This window comes from Echinops telfairi, unplaced genomic scaffold, assembly GCF_000313985.2.
Source record: "Echinops telfairi isolate 266 unplaced genomic scaffold, ASM31398v2 ScPeMD7_18;HRSCAF=68, whole genome shotgun sequence".
Taxonomy (NCBI): Eukaryota; Metazoa; Chordata; class Mammalia; order Afrosoricida; family Tenrecidae; genus Echinops; species Echinops telfairi.
In genome coordinates, this window is record NW_022103915.1 from 4420910 (window position 1) to 4432045 (window position 11136).

General features: G+C 52.1%; 1 protein-coding gene across 1 annotated transcript in view; it reads right to left on the reverse strand.

Moving 5' to 3' along the window:
- Positions 1-7610: 7610 nt before the first annotated feature.
- The window catches only part of BCL11B (BAF chromatin remodeling complex subunit BCL11B), a 132609-nt gene continuing 129083 nt past the window's right edge, over positions 7611-11136 (reverse strand). Inside the window, exons 8-9 of the mRNA XM_045288063.1 lie at positions 7907-7959; positions 7611-7809 (exon numbers count right to left, since the gene is read on the reverse strand). Coding sequence (XP_045143998.1) covers positions 7611-7809; positions 7907-7959 — 252 coding nt within the window. The remainder of the gene's footprint in view (positions 7810-7906; positions 7960-11136) is intronic.

Below are 11136 nucleotides of genomic sequence, written 5' to 3' on the forward strand. Positions count from 1 at the left end.
CATGCTATCGCCTTTGTCTCTCCCTCCTTGGTGCTGCCCCAAACAAGCTGCTCCCTCAGAAGGAAGAGCAGCTGGGAAGGAGGCCCAGGGTGGTGCTGGGAACAGGGACCCTGGGATCTAGGCCTGGCTCTGTCCCTGACTTACGGAACTTGAACCCAGGCTGCTCTGCCTGAATTCACCATAGGGCACACTGCACCCCCAGCACCTCTCTGGTCCTCAGGCCTGGACGGTCCAAGTTGGCAGGCCAAGGCTTGGTGTGAGAGGCCCATGGAGAGACCGTTTCCCCCTCTCTGCTTTGTCCTGGCCACCCTCGGCCCCAGCCTGGCAGGGCCACACGTGTGGCTTCCTGGGAGGCACTGTTGGAGGTGTGGCCTGTGGCCTGTGCCCTGCTCAGCGGTAGGCTTTGCCCCTTCACCTCTTTGAGCCCTATTGGCTCTCTCTCTGCTTTGGAGGGCTGAGGGTTTGCACACCTGGAAGGCAGGTTTCCTAAAGGCATTCAGAGAGACGGGCTGGTGAATGAGAGTGCGCAGCCCCTTCAGACCCTGCATCCGGGGATTCAGAGCTGTTTCTGGCCTCTGTTACCTTGATGTGACTCTCTGCCCCCCTTGCGTGGGACAGTCCCAGTAATGCAGAGAATTACAAAGAGCACCAAGCTGGTCAAGGTGGTCGTGGGGACGGAGCTGCGGTCTCTTCCCCCTTCCTGGCTGTGGGACTGTGAGAAAGTTTCTGTCCCTCTCTGAGTCAGAGACTCCTGTCCACCTCGAGCATGGAGACACTGAGAGTCGAGAGATGAAATGGGTGCTCAAGAAGTTAGGGCTCCCTTATCCACCATATCTCTGGTAAGGAGCCCTGGCATCACAGTGGGTTAAGCTAATGGACTGCGAACCTCAAGGTCAAAGCCACAACAAGGGGGAAGAAAGATGGGGCTTTCTGCTCTGTGTAGACTTAGAGTCTTGGAAACCTCTCGCACTGCTCTATCCTATAGGGTCACCATGAGTTGGAATCCCCTCACTGGCAGTACGGGGGCGGGGGGCGGGGGGCGCGGGGGATGTACATCAGGTTTTATGGGGGTGATTCAAAACAAATGAAGCAACTTACTCACACACACACAAAGGTCTATTCAATCGACTTATTAGCCAGACAAGCAACCCATCAGCCTATCAACCAAACTATCACCAAGTGATCACCTATTCAACCAAAAGGCCAACCAACCAGCCTACCAATTAACAAACTGAGCAGCTCATAAACCAACAAAGTAACCAATTTACCAACCTACCTATCAACCAAGCTGCCAACCAGCCTGCCAACCAACTATTCAACCCACAAACTAATCAACCCATGTACCAAAGAGGTAACCAACTTGCCAAACAATTATCCAAGCTACCTACAAAATTACCAAGCAACAAACTTACCAACTCATGTACCAAAAAAGTAACGAATTTACCAGCCAACCTGTCGTCCAACCTACAAACAGCAAACTCACCAACCAACAAACTCACTAACCCATATACAAACAAAGTAATCCATTTACCAACCTATCATCCAAGTTGCCAACCAGCCCGCCAGCCAACACACTGACCAAACCATGTACCAACAAAGTAATGAACTTACCAGTCAATCTGTCATCCAAGCTACCAACTAACCTACAAACCAACAAACTTACTAGCCTACCAACCAACAAACTAGCCAACCTCAAACCACTAACCAGGGACATGATGCATCTCGCTTCCCCACGCCTGCTGGGCTTTGGGCCCTCTCCTCACAGTGGTGAATGTAGGCTGGTGGTGGTAGGGAAAAAGCATAAGCCCTAGAGCCCCTCAGCTGTGGAGTCAAATCCCAGCCCCTTCTCTTCCACACACACCCCACTTTGGAGAAATTCATTTATTTAATAAGCAATTGATAAACACAAACTGTGCAGCAAGTATTCTTTGAAGCAAGCATTTATAAGACAATAATCAATACTAACATGAAAGTAAATGCAAAGTGTTTGAGAAGCAAATTGCATATGTACAGTAAATAATTAAGGCAGACGAGTTGATCATCGTCTACAAACGGGTAGGAGTTGTCTGGGCCGTGGCAGCCGGTGGGAAGGGGGACACGGTAACAAGGGCAATGGTATGTAGTCAGCAGAGCCCAGGGTGCCCTTGACGCATGCTCCATAGGAGGAAATGCGGCCTTCTCCAGGATTACAGGCGGATCTGACTGTTGGGATGCAGAGGGTTTTCATTAGCTGATTTTTTTTTTTTATTTGTCGAGAATTTCATTTTATTTGAATCTACAATCCATCAATTTCCATGGAGGCAGTGCTCAAGAAATCAAATGGTCACAAAATCAAATGACGTACTGCACTGGGTAAGCCTGCTGCACGGGGCTCTTTAAAGTGGTGAGAAGCGGAGACAGCACACTGAGGACTGTGGTGCACCGGACCCAAGTCCTGGAATTTTCTTTTCTCTTTTTTTAAATCACCGTACTGGGGGCTCATACAACTCTTTATCACAACCCATACATACATCATGGTGTTAAGCACATTTGTACATTTGTTGCCATCATCATTCTCAAAACATTTGCTTTCTACTTGAGCCCTTGGTATCAGCTCCTCATTTGCCCCTCCCTCCCCGCCCCCCACCACGAGCCCTTGAAAATTTATAAATTATTATTATTTTGTCATGTCTTACACTGTCTGACGTCTCCCAACCCCTTCTCTTGATAGCTGTCTGATCTCCTGTGTAGTTTCTTCACTGGTAAAGTGAGAATCATTACAGCTTCCTCTCGGCGGTCTAGTGCTACTGCTGTGACAGAAACGCCACAGGTCAGTGACCTTTCTGGATGCTGAAAGTCCAAATCCGGGTGTCACAATATCCCTGTTTTCTGGTTGGCAGCTCTAGTTGTTCCTTAGCTCTTGGGCAAGTCCACCTTGACGTCTATATCCTATTCACAGTCCATCTCTTTGTCGAATCTGCTCCCTGGAACTCAGTGAAGAGCTTTGGGATGCAACCTAACCAACTCACCCACTCCCATGGAATTGATTCTGACGCGCAGTGACCCTGTGTAGGGTTTCTGAGACTGCAGATCTGTACGGGGGCAGATCCCGTCATCGTTCGCGTGCACGTGTGATCTTTTGTTGTAGTTTTCAGGTGTGGTCGAGTTGGTTCTGATCCACAGTGACCCCCATGGCCAACAGAGCAAAATACCACCCTCTTCTGTCCCGTCCCCACAATCCTTGCGACATTGGGCCTGTTGTTGCAGCCACGGTGCCAATCCATCTCTTTGGTGATCTTCCTCTTTTTCAGTGACCTCCAAGTGTGCTAGAGTCGACCTTAAAACCCTATACCCAAACAAGATCCTATCCACCGGTACAGGGACTATGATTCCCATGCCTGTCTGTTCTCTCTGACACGTGTGCAACAGAAGCACACTGCCCAGTCCTGCTCCAGCCTCACGATTGTTCTTCTGCTAGAGCCTATTGCTGCAGCCTCTATGTCAAGCCATCTCCCTGGGCCCTTCCTCTGCCTCTCTACCAAGCATGATGTCCTTTTCCAGGGACTAACCTCTCCTGACAACATGTCGACGGTATGTAATACCAAGTCTCATCATCCTTGCCTCCAAGCACCACACCGACTGTACTTTTTCAAAACCAGACATATTTGTCCTTTTGGCAGCCCGTGGTCCTTTCAATAGTGTTCACCAGCACTGTGCTTTAAATGCATTGATTCTTTTTCAGTCAATGTCCAGCCTTCCCATGCAGATGAGGCAACTGCAAGTACCATGGCGTGGGTCAGGTGCGTCTTAGCCCTCACAGTAACATCCTTGCTTTTCAATGGTCCGAAGAGGTCTGTGCAGCAGATGCGTCCAAGGCAACCTGTCTTTCGGTCTCTTGACGGCTGCTTCCATGAGCGCTGATTGTGGGCGCAAGTAGGAAAAAGCTTTGACACCTTCAAGCATTTCTCCATTTACTATGATGTGGCCTATCGGTCCATTGTGAAGATTTGGGTGTTCTGGACATTGAGCTGCCATCCACACCGAAGGCTGCAGTCCTTGATCTTCATCAGCAAGGGCTTCATGTCCTCCTCGCGGTCAGCAAGCACGGTGGGTCATCTGCATATGGAAAGATGTTAATAAGCCTTCCTCCAATCCCGATGCTACATACTTCTTCAGATAACCCAGCTTCTCTGAATACAGATTGAACAAGTATGGTAAGAGGAAAAAGCCTTTTCTAATTCAAAACCATGCAGTGTTCCCTAGTTCTGGTCATGCAAATGCCTCTTGATCCATGTACAAGTTCCTCATGCGCACAATTGACTGCTCTGAAATTCCCATTCTTCTTAAGGTTATTCATACTTTCTTATGCTCCACAGAGTCGAATGCCTTGGCATAGTCAGGGAAACACAAGTAAATATCTTTCTGGTATCCTCTTCTTTCACCCAAGACCCAATCTGGTACCAGCAATGCTATCCCTTGTTCTACATCCTATCTTGAATCTGGTCTGAACCTCTGGTAGCTCATTGTCAATGTTCTGCTAGAACCATTGTTGGATGATCTTCAGCAACATTTCACTTGCATGTGGTAGCAATGATATTGTTCTACAGTGTGAACCTTCAGTTGGGTCACATTTCTTTGGAACGAGTGCAAATATGGATCTCTTCCGGTCAGTTGACCGAGCAGCTGTCTTCCAAATTTCCTGGCACAGATGAGTAAGTGCTTCTAGTGTTTCATCAGCTTGTTGAGACATTTTGATTGATATTCCATCAGTTCCTGGAGCCTTGCTTTAGGCTAATGCTTTCAGTGGAGTTTGAACTTCTTCCTTCAGCACCGTTGGTTCTTGCTCGCACGCTCCCTCCTGCAATGGTGGGATGCCGACCAATTCTTTTTGGTACAGGGACTGCATAGTCTTCCCATCTTCCTTTGGTGCTTCCTGTATCCTTTAATACTTTGCTCACAGATTCTATCGATATTGCAACTCAAGGTTTAAAATGTTCTTGAGTTCTTTCACTTTATGATTTACTGAGCTTGTTCTTCCTTTCTGCTTTTCCAATTCTAGTTCTTTGCACATTTCATTATAGTATTTTATTTTGTCTTTTCAGCCTGCCCTTAGAAATGTCTTCTTGTTCAGTTCTTTGACTTCCTCATTTCTCCCATGCACCTTCGCTACTCTGTGATGAAGAGCAAGTTTCAGAGTCTCTTCTGACATCCACTGTGATCTGTTCTTTCTCTCCTTTCTTTTTAATCACCTTTTCCTGAAAGCTGGATCACTCGGGCCCAAGCTGTGGTGGGGTCATCACCAAGTTTTTGAAAGAAATAAGCTGGGGGTACAGCTGGCCCCCAGAATGCCCGCCAACCAGGCACCAATCACTCCCAAACCCCTCCCCCTCAGGAAGCCACCCAGTGTGCTTGGAACAATCCCAAATCAATAATACATCTTAATCAAATAGTAGCAAATCTTTAATTGAAACCAATCACAGAATTGCCTTCCCTCTCCTTCCAAAGAGCTGTGCTTTTGATTAGACAGCCAGAACTCGGCATAATTGCCCACCCAGGGGCTTGGGGACCTCCCCAGCCCTCCCCCGGCCCTCTTTGCTCCACATGCTTGCCCTCCATCCCCGAGGGAGGGAAGGGGGTGTGGGCGCACAAAATGCAGGCTGGGAACCAAGGCTGGGCCATGGGAGGGGGGCTTCCCTGCAAGGTCCCCAGGGATGCCCAGTGGCCATCCCTGGAATGTAGGGTGGGCCTGGAGACCCCTCCTGGGGTGATGGAGAGCCTATAGCTAAATGGAAACATGCCAGGGGCAGGGGGTCTCCTTAGGGCTAGGCTGTGTGGTCATTGGTGTGTGGCCCCCATTGCCAGCCTGATGGATGTCCAAGTGAAATATGCAAAGATTGGGAGAGCCTCTGGACCTCAAGGCCATTAGCCAAGAGCAGCCTGCCACCCCTCTGGCCCCACCCACCAGGTCCCACTATAGGCATCCCATGTGCCTGGTCACCAGAGATCCTTGTCCTTCCAGGTGAGGCATGGCCTGAGCCATCTCCTCCTGGGCAGAGACCTTCAATGCCCTTGGCCCTGAAGCTGGTGAGGAACCCCACCCCTAAAGAAACTTGAGCCTGCCTGTCCTCCCCACTTAGGGGGTCTGCCCAGCCCCTCCCCCACCCCCCAGCACTATGTCCCTGGCTGTGGCATCATCTGTCTCTTCATGGAGAAAGGGTTCACCCAGGGGGTATTCTCTTGGCTGTCTCCTTCCCGAGGGGGGGGGCCCTGGACCCTTACCTTCCACAATCGGGACCACCTGGCCCTGCATTACACTCCTTGCCCACCCCCTCCTGTGTCCCTCTGTGGGATCCCCAGCTCTGTGGGGTAGGCCACACCGCCTGCCCCCTCCCCCCAATCCATCCCCAGCCCTGGTCACAGGACTGTGTGGCAGTGGCTGGACGACCAGGACTGATGAAATTGGAAGCTGTGGCTGTGGTGCCAGGTGGCCAGGTGGCCCACTGGACAGAGCATAGCAAAACAGAGAAGGGAGTGGAGGCAGGGAGGTGGGAGTGGTGGAGAGACTCTGGACAGAAGCCCTCCAAGCCCCGATTCCACCTGTGCCCAGAGACCAACCGCCAGTCTCCATCAGAGCTGTTTCCTCCGCCGTTATTTAAAGGAGTTCACCCCAAGCTACCAGCAACCCATTTGGTAGCTTGTCAAATAAACAAACGATCTGGTAGCAGGTCAAATAAGCACCAGGGCAGCATGTGCGGTCAAGGGTCGTGCCGTGCTCATGGAAACGGCAGTCAGGAGGTCACACAGGTCGCATCAGGTACTTGGAGGACTAAGGGCGCCTGACCCAAGCCGTGGTATTTCCCACGGTCTCCTGTGCACGTGCAAGTGGGGACGTCACAGCAAGAAGACCAAAGCAGAGCCGATGCGTCTGACTCGTGCCAGAGAAGAATAGTCAAAGTCCCACGGACTGGCTACGGGACAGGCTGATCCGTCTGGGGAAAGGTACGGTCAGAGTGCTCCTTAGAGGCCAGGATGAACAGACTTCATCTCATGGACTCTGGACAGGTGGTCAGTAGAGACCAGACCCTGGAGAGGACGTCCAGCTTGGTCGAGTAGAGGAAGTCCCTCCAGGCAGTGGATTGGCACAGTGGCTACAACAATGGGGGTGAGCACAGGAACAATTTTGGAGGGGGGCACAGGGCTGGGCAGTGTCTTGTTCTGTTGTGCAGAGGTCAGAATTGACTCTATGACCCCCAACAGCCACAGCGGCAAATCTAGGAGAGCAGGTTCAGGACCCACCCCTGGAGTCCTCATTCAGCGGCTCCCCACGTCATCAGGGCCTTGGGCCTCTCTTGTCCTCAAACAGCTGCTCAGGCTGGGCCCTCTGGCACCAAGGCTGCACAGGGAGGACACGGCTCTTCTTTATCCCCCAAACTGGGGAGCCTGCTGGAGCGTCTGTGGAAGGAGCCCACGAGCTCCCCTGCGCGGGTCCCGCCACCCTGGTGGGCAGGGCAGGGGGGAATCCCAGTGGGTGGGGGCGATCGGAGGCGAGCGTCCTCTGCAGCCGGTGCCACCAGCTGCCGGATGGCACGCGCAGAGGTCACCGTGTTCTCACGGCTCATTTGACTCAACCATTACCTGTTTTGTGCGTTGTCGTAAACGGCAGCAGCATCTTCCATAAAATGTCCAAATGTTTCCGAGGGTAGAATTAGACCGCGGGGGCCCTGTTTCCTGCCGCCATACGAGCTGGTAATTAACTCGGCCCCGAAGTCCTGCCGCTCCCTCTCCTGCCGCAGCGCCAGCCTCAGCCTCTCAGTCTCCCTTCCGGAGCAGCTGGGGATGGGGAAGGATCACAGCAGGGGCAGAACCTGCGACACCCCGACCCCTACCTTCACTCCTGGACCCCCACCCCTGAGTCAGGACTCCCTACAGCAGCAGACTCCGGAGGGGCTCCACCACAGCGGGGTCCCCTGGAAGGACCACCTACGGGTGCACGCGCAGTAATGGAGCAGACGTGTGCTTGAAGCAACGTCAGGGCCAGAGCCTGGACGGTCGGCCCAGGACGCTTCTCTGCTCCAAACCCATCCGCAAGTCCCAGACCCAGGAGACCCAGGTCAGTCACTGCCTCTCGGCCTGTCCTGCACCCCGCAGCCTCCGTCAAGTTCTTGGCAGGGCTCTGAAGGGTGGAGACTTTGGGGTCCCCAGGCTTTCATCCGTTCTGTCCCCTTGGCTCCTTCCTCATCCCCATTATCTCATGAGAACTGTCCCTCTGTCCCTGAGACATAGCCTCTGTCCCTCTGTCCCTCTGTCCCTGAGACATAGCCCTTGGGAGCCACTCAGAGCCTCCGTCCGGGCCTTCCAGGCCACAGGGAGGATTGGCATTGGCGAAGGGGCTCTGGCCAGAGCAGGAAAGACGCACCTGCAAGGGTGATCTCAGCTCCTCGCAGGAGGCCCAGCCTGAAGGCGCGGCCAAGAGGAGCCCAGCACCCAGAGGCTCAAAGCCGTGAGGTGACACCTTTTCCCTTAGTCTGGGATGATCCACATCACAGCCTCCCCTGTGCGTCTCTTGCCCTGATGGCAACCCTGGGGCGTGTCCAATCAATCAATCTATCACCCCAAGCATAGTACCCAAGCAATCCTGTCAGCCTTGGGGTTTGCCCAAACTCTGGGGTCAGAGAGAGAGTGTCTCGCGTGGGTGGTAGGTGTCATGCATGGTTGAGAGATGAGAGGGGGGCGCTGATGCTTACCCAGGGAGTTATCCACATGTTTCCACCTTATAGTCGATTGTCATGGGAGTGACAGCGTTTCTTATCCGTGTGACTGAAAAGAAGCGAGATGGCCCTTTGCCAGAGCTCTGCAAGGAGGCCTAATGCCCTCAGATGGGCGCCCTCACCCCCAAATACCTTTGAGACCCACTGGAAGAGGTGACGGCCAGGCCCCGACTGTTCTGCAACTGCAGGGTTCTGCTGCTGGCAAGGATCGGCCCGTGAGATTGAGCCAGACTGAAGAGAGCATGTGGTGGGTACGGCGGAGCCCTCGGGAAGAAGACCCACAGTGGATTCGCAAGGATGGGGGGACTGAGGAAGGCTCTCCTCAGGCAATAAGAATGCTGGGGACTTCTCACCTCGCTCAGAGCCCTCTGATCCAACCCCTTCGTAAACAGAAAAAGCCACCCACCCAAGACCTGGAGAACATGATTCCGTTTCTGTAAAACTGCAGAGGTGAAATGGTGGGCCTGGAACTCTGACCATCAGCCTCATGAGTGCAGTAGCCTGACTGATGAAAGGAAGGGGTGGGTTCAGTGAAACAGAGGGAGCTTCTGGGGTGAGGCCGGTGGACCAGAGAAACAAAGTCACAGACATTCGTGTGTGTGTGTGTGTGTGTGTGTGTGTGTGTGTGTGTAAGAAAGAACTTTACATACAAGAGCAATTGACTCTTGAGAAAACATCCTAGCCCAGTCCAGATCAAGTCCATAAGTCCGATATTAGCCCCTAGGTCTGGTACCAATCCATAAAGTCCTCTTCAGACTCACGAAACATATGCATTGACTCCGAATGCAGGAAGATCGCAGGCCAGTGAGTGGAAATTCTTGTGGATCCAGTGGCAGTGGAAGCATCTCAGCACTGGCAAAGGTTTCCACGTGGCTCCTCCAGCTCAGGGCACTAGTGTAGCTACGTGTGTCTTGTCAGCAAGCATGTCTCACAGGGAGTAAACCTGTGTCCCACCTCCAGCGAGCTATTTATCTCCTTAGCGCCTCCAAATGAGGTCATCAAGCTGCTACCTGATTGACAGGCTAAACTCTACCCCTTCACTCTTAGGTCTCAAATTGACAACAGATTACATCACTACCACACAGGGTAATGTCCATGGTCTACCTCATGAATACCATGGTTGCTTTGTGACTGTGTGTATCTTTCAAAATGGAAGTGCATGTGTTGAAGGGGTCAATTTTAGTGCATGCAATGCCTACTTTCCTGGAACTGTTGGGGCTGGTGCTTTACATTGGTTAAACTGGACCCCAGAAGCTCCTGGACCCCAGGGCAAGGCGGGTATGGGGGTGGGGGGATATGCCAATCTGAGTAGTGAGAGCTACACAATCTCATCCATCTAGTTTTGTTCCCACGTGTGATGGACCGATGTGAGCCCCGGTGATATCAAGGGGGAGGGTTATGGGTTGAACTGAAAACTGCAAAGTCTGCTGTTCAAAACTACCACCCTCTCCGAGGAAGAAAGTCGAGACTCTCTACCTCCATAAGGAGTCATACTCTTGGAAACCCACAGGGGCAGACCTAGTCTGTGCTTTAGATGCTATTAGTCAGTGTTGACTCGGTGACAGTGAGTTTGCAGTTTGGTCAGACGACTGTGCCTCATTAACAGTAACGTGCCGAGTTATTAAAGCTGCCCAAATATGCATTCTGTAAATTAAAATTTGTGTATTTCTAGAATCGGATTGACTCTATTTTAATGTTCTACCAGAAAGAATGTCACACAACCCCTTGACACTTGACAGGATGGCCAAACTCTTATAGAGCAAGGACACAGGCCCAGAGTTGAAATTGTCTTGACTTTGGGAAGAGAGGCTGTGCTACTGGTCCCTCATCAATCTTCAGCCTCACGCCTAACACGTGAGAAGATGTTCCACCAGAGTGCTCCTCGGAAGCAAGGATGGTGAGACTTCACTCCCACACCTTGGACTATCATCAGGAGAGACCAGTCCCTGTAGAAGGACATCATGCTTTGTAAAGTGGAGAGGCAGCGAAAAAGAGGAAGACCCTCATGAGATGGACTGACACCATGGCTGCGACAAAGGGCTCAAGCACAGGAACAACTGTGAAGCTGGCTCAGGGCCTTGCAGTGTTTTATTCTGTCGTCTGTCACATTACTGTGCACCTGAACCAACTGGGGCGGGGGGTGGGGGGGGTCAGTCCTGACAACCACCACCTTGTGTTTGTAGCACTCAGTTTAGCCTCAATTAGCCCCCACCCCACCAATACCCACGTCAATTGCTTTGGGAAATGGAGATGAGGGGACACTAGTGAATCATGGGATCCTTTTCTCCACCTCGGTGGGCTGCCAGATCTGTTCCACAGCTGCGCAATTCACAAACAGGATACGATCACTCTAAAGCAGGCTCCCTCAAACCACGGCCCGCGGGCCACA